The 19,710-nt window shown below is 55.4% G+C and overlaps 1 protein-coding gene across 1 annotated transcript in view; it reads left to right on the top strand.

Moving 5' to 3' along the window:
- Positions 1-17,780, top strand: part of Hip1r (huntingtin interacting protein 1 related) — a 29,655-nt gene extending 11,875 nt beyond the window's left edge. Inside the window, exons 2-32 of the mRNA XM_036171990.1 lie at positions 4,243-4,306; positions 4,539-4,681; positions 4,891-4,947; positions 5,812-5,892; positions 6,309-6,385; positions 6,615-6,676; positions 9,630-9,770; positions 10,280-10,337; positions 10,422-10,497; positions 10,581-10,721; positions 10,888-10,949; positions 11,131-11,203; positions 11,276-11,459; positions 11,548-11,636; positions 11,707-11,823; positions 11,898-11,999; positions 12,216-12,410; positions 13,322-13,469; positions 13,605-13,691; positions 14,012-14,119; positions 14,275-14,411; positions 14,625-14,735; positions 14,861-14,919; positions 15,127-15,157; positions 15,244-15,306; positions 15,550-15,650; positions 15,761-15,866; positions 15,953-16,076; positions 16,165-16,226; positions 16,324-16,530; positions 16,669-17,780. Coding sequence (XP_036027883.1) covers positions 4,243-4,306; positions 4,539-4,681; positions 4,891-4,947; positions 5,812-5,892; positions 6,309-6,385; positions 6,615-6,676; positions 9,630-9,770; positions 10,280-10,337; positions 10,422-10,497; positions 10,581-10,721; positions 10,888-10,949; positions 11,131-11,203; positions 11,276-11,459; positions 11,548-11,636; positions 11,707-11,823; positions 11,898-11,999; positions 12,216-12,410; positions 13,322-13,469; positions 13,605-13,691; positions 14,012-14,119; positions 14,275-14,411; positions 14,625-14,735; positions 14,861-14,919; positions 15,127-15,157; positions 15,244-15,306; positions 15,550-15,650; positions 15,761-15,866; positions 15,953-16,076; positions 16,165-16,226; positions 16,324-16,530; positions 16,669-16,716 — 3,114 coding nt within the window. The 3' untranslated portion in view covers positions 16,717-17,780. The remainder of the gene's footprint in view (positions 1-4,242; positions 4,307-4,538; positions 4,682-4,890; positions 4,948-5,811; positions 5,893-6,308; positions 6,386-6,614; positions 6,677-9,629; positions 9,771-10,279; positions 10,338-10,421; positions 10,498-10,580; positions 10,722-10,887; positions 10,950-11,130; positions 11,204-11,275; positions 11,460-11,547; positions 11,637-11,706; positions 11,824-11,897; positions 12,000-12,215; positions 12,411-13,321; positions 13,470-13,604; positions 13,692-14,011; positions 14,120-14,274; positions 14,412-14,624; positions 14,736-14,860; positions 14,920-15,126; positions 15,158-15,243; positions 15,307-15,549; positions 15,651-15,760; positions 15,867-15,952; positions 16,077-16,164; positions 16,227-16,323; positions 16,531-16,668) is intronic.
- The last annotated feature ends 1,930 nt before the right edge of the window (positions 17,781-19,710 follow it).

Below are 19,710 nucleotides of genomic sequence, written 5' to 3'. Positions count from 1 at the left end.
AGAGACCCTATCCAAACAGCATCAGCAAAGGAGCCGAGGGGTCTGGTGCTCTTTGTCACTCGGTCTGGTGTGAGAGGAGCTGGTGTGTTGCACATTGGGGGCTCAAGGAAGCAGAGGCCTGCCGGGTGGCGGCGGCGGCGGCGGTGGTGGCGGCGCATGCCTTTAATCCCAGCACTTGGATCAGGAGTTCAAGTTCAGCCTCAGCTCCATAGTGAGTTTGAACTAAACTACATGACAACCTATTGTATCAAAGGGGAGGGGTATTGAAATGGCTCAGCTGTTAAGGGTGAGGATACCACCAAGCCTGACAGCTGGAGTCTAGATCCTGGGACTCACATAGTGGAAGGACAGAACGGACTCTCTCAAGTTGTCCTCTGACTTCTACACACACGCACGCACGCACGCGCACATGAAAAGAGATTTTTAGGAATCAGACCCTCAGAGTTTGAACCAACGCTGGCTACTGAGTCGTGTTGAACTAAATGACCTTCTCTGCCTCCTCAGATCGTTACTTTGCTGGCCAAGGTGGATGTAGAAATCTCCAATTTTTTTGATACTTTTTTCTAAAAGCATAAATATTTATTTGTAACAAAGGAGTTTGTGTACAGTGTTGAAAATCTACAACTTGTTAAATACACATTTGCACTTCTCCTTTTTAAACATTTATAATCATTATTTTATACAGATATATAAATGTAAATACAACATTGAGTTCAGTAGTCCTTCAGCATTTTCCACTTAATTTTTTTTAACATAAAAACAGGTTGTAATTCCAAAGTCCAGAGTTATTTGAAACTGGAAAATATTTTCTCTGTAGAAAATAGTAAAAAATGATAACATTTCCCAATAAGTCCTTTTAAGCCAAATGATAGCTGAATTATACATATAAATATTGATTAGATTCTGGGATACAGAAGAGACCTATCTTCATCTGTTCAGAGAGCTGTTTTACTTCAGTTGAATAAGTGAGATTCCTATTCACCTTCCCCTTCACTGTTTGATCTATGGCAGACAATTTTCTATAGGCTAATCCATAATCTAAAAAGATTTTAGCCTCCCCTCCAGAAAGTACAGCCAGCATTTTCTTTCATCAGCTTGATACAGTACAAATTCTTATCCTAATAGTGAAATGTTTCAGTAAAGCTTGCCCAGTGATTGGGCAAAATCAAAACTTATCATAAGCCACAGTCATCCTCCCTGTTAAGTAGCCTCCCTGGATCTGTGGGTTGCAGTCTGATTGTTCTTTGCTTTATATCTAGAATCCACTTATGAGTGAGTACATACCATGTTTGTCCTTCTGAGTCTGGGTTACCTCACTCAGGATGATATTTTCTAGTTCCATCCATTTGCCTGCAAATTTCATGCTGTCATTGTTTTTCTCTGCTTAGTAGTACTCCATTGTGAATATGTACCACATTTTCTTAATCCATTCTTCAGTTGATGGGCATCTAGGTTGTTTCCAGGTTCTGGCTATTATGAATAATGCTTCTATGAACATAATTGAGCATGTATCTTTGCGGTATGGTTGAGCATTCCTTGGGTATATGCCTAAGAATGATATGGCTGGGTCTTGAGGTAGATCAATTCCCAATTTTCTGAGAAACCGCCACAGTGATTTCCACAGTGGCTGTACAAGTTTGCACTCCCACCAACAGTGGAGGAGTGTTCCCCTTGCTCTGCATTCTCTCCAACATAGACTGTCATCAGTGTTTTTGATCTTAGCCATTCTGACAGGTGTAAGGTGGTATCTCAGCGTCATTTTGATTTGCATTTCCCTGATGACTAAGAATGTTGAGCGAAATCTCCAAATTTTAACTATATATGTGTCTGTGCAGGTGCCTACAGAGGCCAGTGGTCCAATCCAGAGCTGGAGTTAGAAATGGTTGTGAGCCTCCTGATGTTGATGCTGGGAACTGAACTTGAGACCTTTGGAAGAGCAGACCGTGTGCTCCTAACCAATGAGCCATCTCTCCAGCCCCTGGTTTTTGGTTTTTGTTTTAAGGCAAAGAAAAGCAGGGGCTCTGCTGCAGGCTGGGGAGGCCTGGAATCTGAAAGGTTTCATCATGGCCTCTTGGTGGCCCTTTTCCTCAGAGGAAAAGATTCCCTGCTTTCCCATAACCAGACTACTCACCACACGCAAGTATCTCAGCCCGCCCAGGTCCTTGTCATCTGGGCCACCGGGCAGTTCCGTCTCCTCCCTTCTTACCAGGCATCTTCCAGGACAGGTGGCATTCATCATAGAGCCAACTCCCACCTCAGTGTCAAGGCAATGAAGATTGTGACTCCACGGCCCCGAGATGGGACACTCCTTGCTATGAGCTATAGCTGCTTGCCTGTGCTCTGGGTGGCCCAGCTCACTTATCACATGACCCCTGCCAAGGGAGAGCTAGCTGGACCTGGTGTCTCAGTCACCCTGGGGACTCAGCATGGAATCCAGTAGACCTGGCTCACAAAGCCCAGTGTACACAAGACACCAAACCCCTCAGAGCTTCTGTTTTCTCTAAGAAAACAGCATGCCAGCCGTCTCCCAGGCTGCTTCTGGGAGGCAGGGCAGTGCTGCCATTGTGCCAGATCTTCCCTCGGTAGAGGTGAAATACCCTTGATGTGCACAGGGACAGTCTTGCCACAGCTGCTGGGTGGCCACCCTGTGTTGTTTGTTATTGTTCTTGTTGTATTTATTTATTTATTGGTTTTCCGAGACGGTTTCTCTGTGTAGTTTTAGTGTCTGTCCTGGATCTCGCTCTGTAGACGAGGCTGGGCTCGAACTCACAGAGATCCTCCTGCCTCTGCCTCCTGAGTGCTGGGATTAAAGGCGTGCACCACCACTGCCCAGCCATCACCCTGTGTTTGTAAGGGGGCCATGGATGCAGGCTCAGCACACACGAGAACAGGTGATTGGCTGGCTGAGGCTTTGTGTACTTGGGAAGGCAGACCCTGCCTATTCCTTCAGGACCCTAGTTCAGTGAGGTGGGAGGGCTTGGCTACAGCCCAGGTCCCTAAATTCCAATGAGTCTCCCATAATGGGCCCTGTGTGTGTGTGGAAGGGGTCAGTCCACCTTGCTGGGCTGTGTGGTGCAGGGGCCACAGCTCAGGAGCACCTCATGCCTGGCCCTGGCCGTTCCCAGTTCTATACATCAGAGCAGAAAGGAACCCTCAGCCCTACCAGGTTAACTACTCTTATGTGAAAATTGAGCCAGCCTGCTTAGCATATGTTGAGACATCCACTATAGGCTTGCAACATCTACTGTGGACCTCAGACATCCACTGTGGGCCTGAAACATCCACTGTTGGGGAATCACTTCCCTGACAAGTGGGGCATTACTGCTCAGATACTGCCCTGGGAGAGCGTGGTGGTTTCTGGGAGAGGCAGAGGAAGAGGACATACCACACTGTACAGCCCTTGCTGGTTTGTTGAGTGTGTCCCCAAGTGGCCTGCCCAGTGTGTCTTCTCCACTCACCTGGGTGAGGACACTGTCTGGGTCCGTTGCATGCCCTGGCCTCTGGATCTGTGTCTGTCAGTCCATTCCACCCTCCTGCCCGGGGCCTGGGGAACTCTGCTCAGTTCATAAACACTGGTGACCTGTGAACAGAGGCTCGTCTGAGCTCCCAGCCCTGTCCCTGCCAGTGGAGTCTCAGGAGGACTGGGTGAGGGATGGTGTTTGCTGTGTGTGCCCTGGCTTCCTGCCTCAAGGAAGCCTTCCTGGATGGTGTTGAGCTGGGGAAATGAGATGTGGCCAGCAGAGGCAAAAACCATCTTCAGGACTGTAACTGTGGTTTTGGTCAGGTGTGAGGCTTCTTCCTTCTCAGATGACAACAGCCAGGTGCCAAGCAGACCCCCTCTGGCCGTCCCCATCTTCAGGGGCCACCGTTGTCCTTCTCAGTGGCATGAGCAGGCACGTGAGTGGCAGCCAATGACAGGGCCTGGCTTTTGCGTGGTTCTGGTGAGGGTGTCAACTGACGTACAGGAAAAGGGGGACAGAGGATGCTCTGTCAGGCCATGGCCTTAGCCTCTCCTCCTGGGATCGGGGGGCCTCCTCAGGGAGAGCAATGTGAGGTAGATCCTCCCTGCCCCCCTGAGCCTGGAACTGTTGGTCGCCTGTGGCATTGGCATCAGCTCCAGGTCACGTAAGAGGAGGTTCCTCAGCATGGCTCCCAGAAGGCGTTCTTGCTTCTCCTTGCTCTTCCCTCCACCAGCTGACAGCTGCAGGCGGGCGTCTAACCCTGCCTCTGCATTCCTCATAGGCCATCAGCATCAGCAAAGCCATCAACAGCCAGGAGGCCCCTGTGAAGGAGAAGCATGCCCGGCGTATCCTTGAGCCCCTTGGGTCTTGGGGAGGCGTCAGGAGACTGAGGGCTGAGCGTGGCGCTGCCCCAGGGTGTGCTGGGGTTGGGAGAGCATGACCTAAGAACTCTAGTAGTTATGACCTGGGGTGGATGGGAACTTGGGACAGACACTGCAGAAAGTGCCTGGGCCCAGTGAGAGGGGTTGTCTGCCCACACTTCAGGCTGTGTCCGTCACTTGGCCTTGACGCTCTCAGGCATCATTCTGGGCACTCACCATGAGAAGGGGGCCTTCACCTTCTGGTCCTACGCCATTGGCCTGCCGCTGCCCAGCAGCTCCATCCTCAGCTGGAAGTTCTGCCATGTCCTTCACAAGGTCCTCCGAGATGGACACCCCAACGTGAGCAGTGACCCCAGCCCTTTGTTCTCATAGCCTCAGTAGGGCAAAGCCGCCATTCCCCCAGCTGACAGCACCCACAGTGTCCCTTTGAAGTGTACAGCTTTGTCCTTCTGTCCGTCCCTGCCCAGTGCCCTTTACCTTGTCCATCCTGTCCTGGGTCGGGAGGGACCTCTCACGGTTCGGTGTCCTCACCCTCCTCCTGGCCACAGGTGCTGCATGACTGCCAGCGGTACCGGAGCAACATACGGGAGATCGGCGACCTGTGGGTAGGTGTGGGGAGAGCATCGGCAACTGGCTGAGCTGCGGCAACATCTGGGGCGCGCTTTCCTCCCTCTTGTACAGCAACTGGAATTGTCATGGGTTACCATGTAGGCCATGCACCAGTCGGGGAAGATGCAGCCGTGTTGTTGGGGCCTAGGAGGCTGATCGGCCTCCACCTCCTTAAAGCCAGCCCGTTAGTCCCCGAGTGTTGAAAAGGTAGCAGCCCCATGCCTGTGTGGAGAGCAGGGACTCCAAGGCTTCCCTGGAGTGTGGCTCCAGAAGCCAGGTTATAATTGTCAGACTCAGTAGTCAGACCTCGGGGAGCCTCCTCAGAAGTCAGAGGCCTGGGAGGCAAGAGGGCCTCAGGCCTCATTCTCTGGGCTCTCCTGGACACTTAGCTGAGTGGATCTCAGAAGGAGGGCGTTGCCTGTTTGAGCCACCACACTTGATTCATCACAGTGCCTGCCACAGACACAGGCCCAGCTGGTGTGGCCACACACCATGACATTTGCAAGAGGGAGCGGGACTCTACATCCAGGCCAGAATGTGCCTCCCCTGTCTGCCACCAGGGCTTACTAAAGCGCCCCAGGTCAGAACTGGCTGTTGCCCTGACAAAGGGCTCTCTGCCTCTCATAAGACTTTCTCTGGCAAGAAAGACAAGGGGTTAGATTAAGGAGAGGAAGAAGCTAGAGACAGAGAAGAGATTGGTGAAGGCTGGCAGGGAATGTTTGGTGGGTGAGTGAGTGGCTTGTGGGAGAATGGCCTCTTCTCTGCCGCCTCCTTCCTTCCTCTGCCTTGATGAATGCTCAGTCCTCAGGAGTCCTGGGCATGCTCTTGACAATGACCTCACACTGGGCTCCACCCCACAGGGGCACCTCCGTGACCAGTATGGACACCTGGTGAACGTCTACACCAAACTGTTGCTGACCAAAATCTCCTTCCACCTGAAGGTAGTGGAACTGTGGGGCTGAGGGACTGGGGACTCTCCTGTCTAGGACATCCAGAGGTGTAGAGGGGGGTTGGCACCTGTCCTGTCCATGGACTGTCTCCTTGCCATGGAGGCTAGGATGATTGGCAGAAGACAGCCAAATGACCTCCGTGTTTACATAGAGCCCGTTCGGATGCCTGCCCCATTAGTGCCCCATTGGCCGTATCTTTCAGTCCTGGCCAGGTTGCACCTGTCCTGCCCCCAGGCTTTCTGTTACCCCCAAACTTCCAGCCCCTTTGGCTTAACCAGAGCGACAGGAACAGGATTGGGAACTCTCTCTGGCCACTCTCCTTCTGGTGGGAGCTGTCAGGAGCAGGGATGGGGCCAGTGTGTGGCTGCTCACTGAGGCAGTAGCTGAGTGGGGGGCTGTCTCTGCAGCACCCCCAGTTTCCTGCAGGCCTGGAGGTAACAGACGAGGTGCTGGAGAAGGCGGCTGGAACTGATGTTAATAACATGTGAGTCTGGGTGGCCTCAGTTTCTCCCAGCAGGGGCTATGATGTCAAACGAAGCCACACGGCTTGGGTTGAAGGTCATGGTCCCAGATGGGCCAGGCTGTGGGTTAGGGGTGGGGTTTGTTTGGTACTCAGGGTTTCTGCCTGATTGAATGGGTTTCCTGTTGGGAAGAGGTCTTGGGGGTTAGGTGGGTGTGTCCTGCCCTCATGCCTTCCTCCCTCCCTCCCCTAGCTTCCAGCTTACCGTGGAGATGTTTGACTATATGGACTGTGAACTGAAGCTATCGGAGTCAGGTGAGCACGTCCCTCATGCCGGGCCATGAAGACACCAGTGACCAGACTGACATTTTAAGTGTTGTGTTTCCCGGGCCTGTGTTACTGATAGTGCCTGCTGTAGCCCAGGGCTGTGTTCTTAAGTGCACCTGTTCCTCGCCCGCCAGCGCACAAGCAGAGAGAGGCTTCCCTGTGCTTAGGCCCCTGTGTGTTTGTCCAGGACACAGCACATGAGCATCACTCTGGGCCCCGGATGTGGAGGGGGCGGGCTGTGGGCTGTGGAGGAGCTCTCTAGGCTCCTGTCTGGCCTCAGCAGCTGCAGTCTGAGAGAATGTGGGTAACATTTCCTGCTGCGTTCTGAACCACCTCTGGGCCCCTTCAGACTGTTCAGCGGGAGAACTGGCCGCCATTGGACAGGAAATCTCAGAGGGCCCGCCCTCTCGGGCCAGGGGGTGATTGTTCTGGCCTGCACCTTCAGAGTCACTGTGGTGACTCAGTGTTGGCCATGGCAAAGCCCACGATGCCTTTTTAAGGGAAAACAGGGACTTGGGAAGAGGCCTGGCAGCCACCTGTACCCGGGTTGGGCCTGTGGCTCTGGTGGGTGAGAGGTCAGCTTGGAGCCTGCCCAGGACTCAACATGGGAGCAGAGGCCAGGTCACCAGGGTGTGGCCCGGCAGTGCAGCTGGACCCAGGCCACCAGGAATTGTGTTCTGGCAGAAGAGCTAAGCCCAAGCTGCCCATAGCACACAGGCCATTAGATTCAAATCATGCAGCCTGTCCCCACCCTGGCTGCCTTGGCCTGGGAGGAGGCCCAAGTGGGCAGGCTGTATTCCCTACAAGGGAAGTGGGGAGAACCCACAGACCTCCCATTCTTGGTGACACAGACGTTTTAGTGAAGTACAAAGACCTCACTGTTAACTGAGCTTCTGAAGACACACCTGCGGGACAGGTGTAGGGTCCCCTCACCTCAGCCTGCAGCACAAAAGACAGAAACCTCTGCGCATCCCAGTGGGAAGCTGGCTGCCACATGCCGCCTTCAAAGGGAGCGTAAAGCTGTTAAGAGTTCCTTGGAAGTCTGAGACAGGAGAATCACGAATATGGGACTTGCTTGAGCTGGAGTGAATTCAAGGTCAGCCTGGGAACCTGATGAGACTCCATCTCAAAGGTGGAAGGTGGGCCTGGAGAGATGCCTCAGTGCCCAGGGATACTGGCTGCTCCTTATCTGCCCTGCAGCTGATTCCCAGAGCTCTCCAGGTGGCTCCCAACGTCTAACTCCAGCCCTGGGGATCTGATGCCCTCCTCTGGCTTCTGAGGGCACTGCATGCATGTGGTGCACAGGCAGAACGCCTATACATATAAAATAAAAATAAAGGAATAAAACTTTAAGTAGAAAGAAGTCTGGGCATTGTGGCGCAGGCTTTTAATCTATATGCTTGAGAGGCAGTGGTAAGCGGATCTGAATTTAAGGCCAGCCTGGTCTACATTAGCTAGGACAGTAGCTCAGTAGTGGAGTGCTTACCTAGCACACAGGGGACCCTGGCAAGGAGGGAAGGAGGACATTCTGCCTTGGGCAGAAAGATCTAGAGGGTACTCTGCCTGAAATAAGACAGATTGCAAAACAGTTTACTCACACGCTTGATGCCCAAAGCAGTCACAAAACTTACCCAGTATGACTTCCAATTAGGACGGAAGGGAAGGTGAGGGACCTTCCATCCCTGGCTTTGCCCAGCCACCGCTAAAGCTTGCCCACAGCCCCACCCCATCAGGGCCAGTGCAAGGCTCCAGGGGCTGGGGCTTCTGGAACCACTCAGAGTGCCCAGTGTGGGGCCTGGCCACACTCCCAACTCTGGCTCACGGCCTGCTAGCTAGTTGTCATTCCCAGGGAGGAGGCAGCCTTGTGTTTGTCCTTTATCCCTCCGCTGGAGTTCTGATACAAGGCCTGATTATCAGGGTCTCCAGGACCAGTGAGCTATCAGGTCACTTGGGGCTTCAAAGCCTGTGTCCAAGACCGTGACTGGAACAAACCCGAGTCTGTCTCCATGTCTATAAGATGAGGTACTTACTGGAGGGACAGGTTTTTTCACGTGTGTGGGTGTTTTGCTTGCGTGTACATCTGTATATCATGTGTAGTGCCTGTAGAAGCCACAAGAGAGTGTCAGTCCTCTGGACCAGAGTTACAGGTAGTAGAGGCCCCATGTGTGTCCTGAGAATGGAACTTAGGTCCCCTGGGAGAATGGCCATCTCCAGCCTGCTGTTGTTTTAGAGACAAGGTCTTGCTCTGTAGTCCAGTTTGGCCTTGAGCTCAATCCTCCTGTCTCAGCTTCCTGAGCGCTTAGATATAGGTTTGTATAACATGTTTAGCTGGAGCAACAGTCTTTCAAAACAAATTTTACATTTTAATTTCTGTTGTGCGCACGTGTGTGGACATGCCTGTGCTGTGGCACACGTGTGGAGGTCAGAGGACAACTTGAAGGAGTCAGTTCTCTCCGACCATAGAGGTCCTCAGATTAGTGGCCATCATTACCCACTGAGCCGTCTCTCTGGTCTTTGGTGGCAATTCTAAGCCTCCCCATTCCCTAAGGTTCAGTGCAAGTTTGAGGTCCTTGTGTGTGGAGCAGTCACTTCTGTCCTCCAGCACCTTGTCAGGCCCACCCTGGTGGAAGGTTCTAGAAAACCCTTACTGAACTGGAGCGCATTGAGAGCCTTGCTGTACTGCTTGACCTCATTCCTGGGGATGTGTCCTCAGCCCTGGCAGCTACCAGCACAGAGGCTCCGGTCCCAGGCTAGGGCATGCTGTTGAAGCCCTAGCCTTCTTCAAATCCTCACCATGGTTTTGACAGCAGCGTGGGGGGTCACTCATTGAGTCCAGAACCACCACGGCCTGAGCTGTCACTGAGGTGGCCCACGGTTGGGGCCCCTCTGTTCCCATCTCCAGCCGCATCTGCTCACGCTGGCTTCCGCCTGCTCTTCTCAGTCTTCCGGCAGCTCAACACAGCCATCGCCGTGTCCCAGATGTCCTCCGGCCAGTGCCGCCTGGCCCCCCTCATCCAGGTCATCCAGGACTGCAGCCACCTGTACCACTACACAGTGAAGCTTATGTTCAAGCTGCACTCCTGTGAGTTGTCCAGCCTGGGTGGGGCAGATACGGCCCTGCAGCCGTCCCTCCGTGTTAGAGAAAGGAAGGGCTGAGAGATGAACCAGTCAGAGTCAGGTTACTGAAAACCATCCTGTTAGCACCAGTGGCAATGTGTTCTATGAAAACCGCCACTTTCCAAAGAGAGCCGTGCGTGGAGTTTTATGATTTCCCGGCTCTCTGCACACCTGGGGAGGCGGAGTGGTTGTCACTGTAGTGTCAGCAAAGGTCCTCAGGTCATGTGCGCTGCTCAGGCCGACTTTCACAGTGGTCTACAGTGCCCCCAAAGCCAGGCACAGGTGAGGTGGCTGTCACATTCTCTGATTCAACGTTAGAGCTGAAGGGACCCGGGGAGTCGCCTTCCCAATTAGGGTGGACTGGGGAGGCCACGGTGACCCACCTTTCTCCCGTGGGTCTGGAATCTCGAGGGAGGGCAGTGAAGTTTGCCTCAGAACAGCGTGAGGGGGGTCCTGTTCCCTTGTGCTCCTCAGGTCTCCCAGCGGATACCCTGCAAGGCCACAGGGACCGGTTCCATGAACAGTTTCACAGGTACTAGCCCAAGGGGGCAAGACTGAAGCATGGCTGGAAAGGGCCGATGGCTCCCCTGTGACCTGTCTCCCTGCTCCATTGCAGCCTCAAAAACTTCTTCCGCCGAGCCTCGGACATGCTCTACTTCAAGCGGCTCATCCAGATCCCAAGACTGCCTGAGGTGCCCATCCTCCCTCCCCACACTCAACAGCCCCGGCTGCTTCCAGGCTCTAGCTGAGCATCTCCTACCTGCTGACCCTACAGGGACCCCCCAATTTCCTGCGGGCCTCAGCCCTGGCTGAGCACATCAAGCCTGTGGTGGTGATCCCGGAGGAGACCCCGGAAGATGAGGAGCCTGAGAACCTCATTGAGATTAGCAGTGGGCCCCCTGCCGGGGAGCCAGTGGTAAGCTCTCCCTCACCTGTCTCCCCATGTCCCACTGTCTCACCCCGTGAAGAAGGGTCTCCAACACAAGCTGGGCAAAGCGTAGGGTTTGCTCCTCCACTGGGCCTCCCCCACCATGGAGGGCACAAGAGCGTGGGGCAGAGGTCCATTTTCTCCGCTGCGGCAGGTGGTGGCTGACCTCTTCGATCAGACCTTTGGACCTCCCAATGGCTCCGTGAAGGATGACAGGTGAGTTCCCGGGTGACTGGGGTGGGAGGCTAGAAAGAGCCTTCTGACTGGAAAAACCATAGGTGGGAACTAGGGTCATGAAAACCCCGAGGGGCCGCTAGTGAGATCCAAGACCCCGTGTTGGGCAGGCAGTCTGTGACCTTCCAGTTGGTGAACTTGACCCCACGCTCTCTGTCCCCAGGGACCTCCAGATTGAGAACTTGAAGAGAGAGGTGGAGAGCCTCCGTGCTGAGCTGGAGAAGATCAAGATGGAGGTGAGGGGATGTGACCAAGGGCGGTCCCCACACGGCCGGGCCTGGGCTCCATATATCCTTCCTGCCCTGCAGGCCCAGAGGTACATCTCCCAGCTGAAGGGCCAGGTCAACGCCCTGGAGGCCGAGCTGGAGGAGCAGCGGAAGCAGAAGCAGAAGGCCCTGGTGGACAATGAGCAGCTGCGCCATGAGCTGGCCCAGCTGAAGGCCATGCAGCTGGAGGGCGCCCGGAACCAGGGCCTGCGAGAGGAGGCGGAGAGTGCGGACCTCCTCGGTGGTGCCCAGCAGCGGGAGGGTGGGTTCGATCCTGCCTGCCCATCATCTCACTCGGGTTCACCCCTCTGCAGGGAAAGCCAGCGCCACAGAGGCGCGCTACAGCAAGCTGAAGGAGAAACACAATGAGCTCATTAACACGCATGCAGAGCTGCTCAGGAAGGTGGGTGCCAGTCTCAGGGAGGGGAGTCTGGGTCGGCGTCCAGAATCAGCACCCGTCCCCTGCCTTCCAGAATGCAGACACAGCCAAGCAGCTGACAGTGACGCAGCAGAGCCAGGAAGAGGTGGCCCGGGTGAAGGAGCAGCTGGCCTTCCAGATGGAACAAGTGAAGCGTGAGTCGGAGATGAAGGTATGTGGAGTGTGCACACCTCGCCCCACGTCATCCCAGCCCTGCTGCCCTACTGACACGCTGTCCTTCCCTAGATGGAGGAGCAGAGTGACCAGTTGGAGAAGCTCAGGAGGGAGCTGGCAGCCAAGGCCGGAGAGCTGGCCCATGCACAGGAGACCCTGAGCCGCACAGAGCAGGTGCCTGCTAGCCGGGAGCACTGGGCTCAGGCCGGGACAAAGCGGGTCCTCTTTCCTGTGAATTGGGCCATACTCGTGTGGCGGTGGGCCCTCAAGCAGGCCGGGCGCATCCTTGATGCTCAGGAAGCTTGGGAGTGGCGTGATAATAAGGCGTGGGCCGTAAACATGGGGTAAGCCAGGCAGGGTGGGCATGACTGTTGACATTCATGTTCACAGAATGGGTCAGAGCTGAGCTCCCGGCTGGACACCGTGTGTGCAGAAAAGGACGCACTGAGCGGAGCCGTGCGGCAGCGGGAAGCAGAGCTGCTGGCTGCCCAGAGCCTGGTGCGGGAGAAGGAAGATGCCCTTAGCCAGGAGCAGCAGCGCAGCGCCCAGGAGAAGGGCGAGCTGCAGGGACGCCTGGCAGAAAAGGTGAGTGAGGATTCTCACTGTGCTCAGAGCCTGGCTTCCTTCCGTTGCTGAGAAACTCACCTCTCCCTAAAGCCCAACCATAAGAACCAGGTTCCAGGGGCTGGAGAGGTGGCTCAGAGGTTAAGAGCACTGCCTGCTTTTCCAGAGGTCCTGAGTTCAATTCCCAGCACCCACATGGTGGCTCACAACCATCTGTGATGAGATCTGGTGCCCTCTTCTGGCCTGCAGGCATACATACTGTATACATAATAAATAAATAAATCTTTAAAAAAAAAAAAAACAGGATCCACATTCCCCACACCCTTGCCGCCATTTTTTACTGTCTTTTAGCCAGCTGCATGGGTACAGAGTGCTTGCTTACTGTTCTGAGACAGGGTCTCTCTAGATGTAATCCAGACTAGTCTCAAATTCAGAGTAGTCCTCCTGTCTCAGCCTTATTATGTGCACTTACGTGAGTGTGTCCTGCCACTCACAGATTTGCATTTCCTAGTTGTCTGAGATACTGAACGTCCTTGTCCTTGTCCTTTTTTTTTTTAAGAAGACAGTGGAGCCCATGTGGAGGTCAGAGGATAACTTAACAGCAGTCAGTTCTTTCCTTCCCAGGGATTGAACTCAGGCTGCCAGGCTTGGTGGCAGGCCCCTTTACCTGCTGAGCCGTTTTGCCAGCCCATTGAACATCTCGCTGTGTGCTCAGTGACCCTTTGAGATAAGTCTGTTCTGGTCCTGAGCTGTGTGCCCCACCCCCACCACAAGCCCTGGGGGATAGGGCATGGGCTAGGACTCTTCCCCAGCTGGGCTAGGCAGCCTTCCATGCAGGGAGTCGGTGAGCCTTGACCAGCTGCCCACTGTCGATGCCTGGAGCTCGGCCCCGGGCCCTGCAGGATCTGAAGGTTCCGCCTCCTTGTCACCAGGAGGCTCAGGAGCAGGGGCTGCGGCAGAAGCTGCTGGATGAACAGTTTGCAGTGCTGCGGAGCGCCGCCGCCGAGGCCGAGGCCATTCTGCAGGATGCAGTGAGCAAGCTGGATGACCCTCTGCACCTGCGCTGCACCAGCTCTCCAGGTCTGCTCAGGCCCCTCCTGCCTGCCCTCCAGTGCAGAGAGCTGCTTAGCCATCAGGGAAGCTTGCTCCTGTCCCCCACCCTTGAGAAGCAGGTGGCAGGGACTGAGGCCTCACACTTCTTCCCTGTTCTTGCAGACTACTTGGTGAGCCGGGCCCAGGCAGCCCTGGACACGGTGAGTGCCCTGGAGAAGGGCCACACCCAGTACCTGACTTCCTCTGAGGGTGAGTAGAGAAGTAGTCTCTGTAGGTTCCTGAAGCTGCCTGGTGGCGGGGGTTCTCGGGGTGACAGGCACCTCTCCAGAAAACCTGTTGCCACTCGGAGCCTTGTGCCTGCTAACTCTGGTCAGGGGGTGTCTGCAGGAAGTAGAGGGAGCAAGGGGCCTGGGGTCACTCCCCCTGACTTGGTAAATGACCTGTTGCCTCCTAGCACCCCCTCTGTTCTCATCCATATACTGGGGTGCTGGAGCCTTGGCCCGAGCTCACCGAGAAAACAATACAGATACTTTGATGCTCCCCCACAACCTTGGCCTCACCTTCTGCAGATGCTTCTGCCCTGGTGGCAGCGCTGACCCGCTTCTCCCATCTGGCTGCGGACACCATCGTCAATGGTGGTGCGACCTCCCACCTGGCCCCCACCGACCCTGCTGACCGTAAGCCTGGCTGCTTCCTCCTGTCTCCCACAGGGGTCTTCACAGTGTAGCAGGGACAAGTCCTTGTGTCAGGTCGTGGGCCAGGGTATGTGGGGACCTTATCTGGGACTCTAAAGCAAAGGCTTCCCTCACAGACCTTCCCTTAACCCCAACAGGCCTGATTGACACTTGCAGGGAATGTGGAGCCCGGGCTCTCGAGCTTATGGGACAGCTGCAGGACCGGACAGTGTTACCGAGGGCACAGCCCAGCCTGATGCGCACCCCCCTGCAGGGTATTCTTCAGTTAGGCCAGGTGAGGTGTGCAGCCAAGGCAGAGGGCGGCCTGAAGCGGGGCTAACCTCTGTTCCGGCCATGAGCTAGGCTAAGGAGGTGCGCATGCTCATAGCCTGCGGTTTCAGTAAACAGGGCTGGACCTGCACACCGCCACCTAGTCTGCTGTTCCCTGAACATCTTTCCCTGGGCCTCGATGAGGTTCAATCTACCTGTCTGACTCTTCCCATCCCAGGACCTGAAGCCCAAGAGTCTGGACGTGCGGCAGGAGGAGCTAGGGGCCATGGTTGACAAGGAGATGGCCGCCACCTCGGCAGCCATTGAGGACGCTGTGCGGAGGATTGAGGTGAGAACTGATCATCAGGACTCCCCCAGCTCCTGTGGGAGCTAATGGGCTGGAGGCTGCATCTGAGCTGGGATAGACAGAATATTCTTGCAATCCGTTGGCTCATTCTCTGTCACTGGGGACAGGACATGATGAACCAGGCCCGCCACGAGAGCTCCGGAGTGAAACTGGAGGTCAATGAGAGGTAAGTACTGCTTCCATCCCCAAAGCCCCAGTTTAAAGCAACTTCCTCGGGTCTGTAGGGTGTTCTACCTTCCTGACTGTTGCGCTGTCCAGAAAGAGGACTGGGCACGAGGCTGCACATGTCCCCTGCCCTGCTGTGGTTGAGTCTTGCATGATGTCACAAGGCCACACTGCAGCGTTGTCTGTTTTCTTCCCTGCCCCTCCTCAGGATCCTCAACTCCTGCACAGACCTGATGAAGGTGAGTGCAGTGGGTGGGTGGGTGGGTGACCCCAGGGCAGGCTCTGTGTCAGAACCACCTGGAAAGCCACATCTTGGTCTTGGCAGGCCATCCGGCTCCTCGTGATGACCTCCACCAGCCTACAGAAGGAAATCGTGGAGAGTGGCAGGGTGAGCAGGACGGGCTGTGGTCTGGCAGTCTCCCTGGCTGGGTCAGCAAGAGACATAACCTCAGACGCCCTGACCCCTTTGTGCATGAGACCCCCCACCATACAGTGTTGGTTGCCACAGCTAAAAATCCCCACACCTCTGGGAGGCTTCAGGGATATGCCTTGTATTTCAGGGGACACTCTCTGGGCACCCATTCCTACCTGTAATGACCTTGATCCTGTCTTGTCCTTTCATCACCACTAGGGGGCAGCCACGCAACAGGAATTTTATGCCAAGAATTCACGGTGGACCGAAGGCCTCATCTCTGCCTCCAAGGCAGTGGGCTGGGGAGCCACACAGTTGGTGTATGTCACCCCAGGTGGGGGTGGGGTGGCCAGGCACTAAGGTCTGGTGTTTGGGGTTGCCCTGCTGTTCACGGTGCAGAGACCCAGACTGACTGGCCCGCATCCCTCAGGGAGTCGGCTGACAAGGTGGTGCTTCACATGGGCAAGTACGAGGAACTCATGGTCTGCTCGCATGAGGTTGCAGCCAGCACAGCCCAGCTGGTGGCAGCCTCAAAGGTGAGGGAGGCTGCACTGCTGCCCCACTCCAGGCGCTGCGTCAGGCCTGGCCTTGAACACAGCCGTGCCCACTCTGCTCCCTGCAGGTGAAAGCGGACAAGCACAGCACCCACCTGAGCCGCCTGCAGGAATGCTCCCGCACTGTCAACGAGAGGGCCGCCAACGTGGTGGCCTCCACCAGGTCGGGCCAGGAGCAGATCGAGGACAGAGGCGAGTGCTTGGGTACCCAAAGGGGCTTCCCAGAGCGGGTGGGAGAGCTCACTCAGCTTACTCCTCCCCCCCCCCTCCCCCAACACAGACACCATGGACTTCTCCGGCCTGTCCCTCATCAAGCTGAAGAAGCAGGAGATGGAGACACAGGTGAGCACCTCGTGCCAGCAGCCAGGCTCCCTCTTCAGAGGATCTCCAGAAAAGGCCCAGGACTCGGGCAGCACTGAGTTGGCTTTGTGGCCTGCAGGTGCGAGTCTTGGAGCTGGAGAAGACGCTGGAGGCGGAGCGTGTGCGGCTGGGGGAGCTGCGTAAGCAGCACTATGTACTGGCCGGGGTGATGGGGACACCTGGGGAGCAAGAACCCAGCAGACCCAGCCCAGCCCCCCGAAGTTCGGCCACCAAGAAGCCACCCTTGGCCCAGAAACCCAGCATAGCCCCGAGGCCAGACAACCAGGTGCCAGGCATCAGTGCTGGGTTCGGGAGGAGAGCATGTGTATGTGTGTACATGAGCGTGCACAGGGGTGTGTCTGCACCTGGATGGTACATGTGCTTCTGGCTTCGTCTACTGACACCTCATCTTTGTCCCCTGCAGCTCAACAAAAAGGATGGTGTCTACCCAGCTCAACTCGTGAACTACTAGGCCCTCTAAGGGGTTCAGCAGGATGGCTGGTGGTCATGCCTGGGCCTCATGTAGCCATCTGGCAATGGTCAAGGGGCCTCTGAGAGTCCTCCAACGCCTGCACCTGGAGCCCAAAGCAGTATCCCCAAGGCCCCAGCCTTCACCAGCTGAAGAGGCCTCGGCTCCGTGGGATAGTTCATCAGGATTTGAGTCTATTTATCTTAGGTAGGAACTGCCCAGAGCAGCCGGGACCCAGCAGGCCTGAGCCACAATGCAGCGAATATCTGGGATGGTGTGAATATCGTGTCCTCTCTTCCTAAGTCTAGTCAGCACACTGGGAAAAGGCCACATATGCCAGGAGCCTCCCTGCCTCTGAACTCAAAAGTCTAAGGCTGTAAGTGAACAGAAAGAGGGTCCTCTGCTGGCTTTTGGGGACCAGGGGGATGTGGCCCTCAAAGGAGAGCAGGTGGGCTATGCTGTGTCATCCTCTGGGGGCCTGGTGCTAGGACATCCATGCTCGGAGCCCCAGGAAACTGGGCTGTCTGGGAGCCTGGCAGCAGGTGGCCGGTCTCCCTTTCCAGCCTGACTCTGCAGCCACCCTCCACTTCCTGATTTCTGTGTCCTGGCCTGGCTGCCTTCACTAGTGTGGCTTTTTATCACCCACCTTCATGGGTAGATTTCAGCCCTCCTAAGCTGGGGCCTTTCAGCTCAGTAAGAAGCTAAAAAACCAGAAGCCACAGCCCACTTTTCTGGGGACTCAGGAGTTCCTGTGGGGCCCTCAGGTGGAACAGCCCAGACTTGGAGGCCTGGCCTTGCCTGCCCCCGACAGTTTGAATAAATTTGTGTTTCTCGAGCCTAGGGGGAATGGTTGGGGTGGGGGATATCCAGGCCGCCAATAGAGACAGCAGCAGGACTGGATACGTGCCCAGCTTCTCTCCAGCTGCCTGCCCTGTGCCCTGGGAAGGCTACCAACCATGGGCCAAGGTCCGGGGCTGTGGGAGGGAGCCAGCGCCTTTGCCCTGTCTGGTCCCTGTGTTTGAGTTCCCCTGGCAATAAATCCCTGACTGTTGTCACCACTGACCTGGTGAGGGCCTGCGCCAGGCTTTTCATTTCCCACGGATGCACACACAGAGGCCCTGGCCCTGTGCAGGAGGCCACAGTTGACATTAGAACCTGGGGAGACATTGAGCTGGTGGCTATCACCAAGCGCCATTACTACAGGCTGAACTAGCCGTCCCCTCCCACCCCCAAGGCCGCCCTAACTGAGGCCGGCTACTGCTAGTCCAGCCTGAAAGCCCTATGCTCTCCCCAGGTCCTCACCAGGGGTTAAGACCAGGGCACCACATCTGTGACCATTTGTCCTGGTTACAGTTGGCAGTTTCCAGACTTCTAGGGTTTGCGCTGGTGGGTGAGGACTGTGACCTCTTTGCCACATGCTCCAGGTTCCAGAGATCATCACTCAACTTACAGCCTCAACAGAGGTGGCTGGGGGCCCCTCCTCCCCACACTCAGCATTTATAGGACCCAAGAACAATGCGTGCTGTTGGGGCAGTCCAACTTCTGTGTGTTCAAGTGCTTTGCAAATTCATCTCCAGTGTGAGGCTAATGGAGCTGGCTGCCAGGTCTGAATTATGTTTTTATAGAACCTCAAACACTTCTTATTCATATTTACAAACCAGAGAAAATTGATCCAAGCTAAGCTAGTGACCCAAAGGGTCCTTCTGACCTTACATCCTGGGGCTCCAGACCGGAACTGGAGACTAGTCATCACAGGGATCCTACACCAGAAGTCAGCCCCGCGCCTCCAATCATTCACCATCCTTCTCTGGTCCCACTTGTAAGTAAAGAGGGTCCAAGGGGGAGAAAAAGATCCAGTAGGTCTGTCATAAAGACTCATAAATCACCAGGCAGTGATGGTGAACACCTTTAATCCCAACACCTGGGGGCAGAGACAGGCTGGTCTACAGAGTGAGTTCCAGAACAGCCAGAGCTGTGTCCCACAGAGAATCCCTGTCTTTGGAAAACAAACAAAAAACCCTCAAATTACTGTGAAGTCTGACATATAGGGAAGGCCTACAAAGTTGGCTCTAAGCTGCTTTAGCGACTATGAAAGAAATTACCAGGTTCTTTTTCAAGGCGGACTGCTTTCTTCTTCCTAATATGACCACAGGCATCTCCTGTGTGTCATCACAGGGCTGTGTGAGTATCTTCCTCAGAAGGTCATGCGATAGCCCCTTGTAGGGGCTGTGTGGTCCAGACACACAGCTCAGCAAAGGCAATAGAGCACAGGTCACAGGGTACACAGGTCAACCAGAGGCAGCAGACACACACAGTCAAACAGGCACGCAGCTCAGCTGAGGGTGGCATGTACCTGAAGGCACAGGAGTGTGGCAAGACCCCTCCCTCACTGTCATGAAGCAGCACCCGGCGGGGCTTGGTGTGGGAGAGGACACTGTTCTTGAAACGAAATGTTAGAGCCCCGAAACCCGCCCTGGGGAACAGCTGGTGCCCTAGCTACCTCATCAGCTGCACAGGCCTGTGGACAGACTCGGGACAGTGGGAGAAGTCGCCCTCAGCACACTGCCCCAGCTCTGTGGCTGCAATCTCAGTCCTATGTCAGAAACAGTTTTTCTGTTACTGCTATATTTAAAATACAAGAGCCTAGCCAGGCGTGGCGGCGCACACCTTTAATCCCAGCACTTAGGAGGCAGAGCCAGACGGATCTCTGCGTTCAAGGCCAGCCTGGGCTACAGAGCGAGTTCCAGGACAGTCAGAAAAACAACCAAAAAGCCCTATAGCTAGGGCCAGGGATCCAGAACACCACAGCTTTGTTTTTTTGAGATGGGTCTGTGTAGCCCTTGCTGGCCTGGAACTCGGCAATCCTCCTGCCTCTGCCTAGCCATGAGGCTTTTGTTTGAAATCCAACAACAGTCCCTGCCCCCGCTGGACCAGTGGTCACTGACATTCTAGAACCATGTCACGAACATCCCCAGGTAAAGCAGTGGCAGGCTGGAA

Source organism: Onychomys torridus, chromosome 22, assembly GCF_903995425.1.
Source record: "Onychomys torridus chromosome 22, mOncTor1.1, whole genome shotgun sequence".
Lineage (NCBI taxonomy): Eukaryota > Metazoa > Chordata > Mammalia > Rodentia > Cricetidae > Onychomys > Onychomys torridus.
Note: the sequence above shows the minus strand (reverse complement) of the source record. Positions and strands in the feature narration are given on the sequence as shown.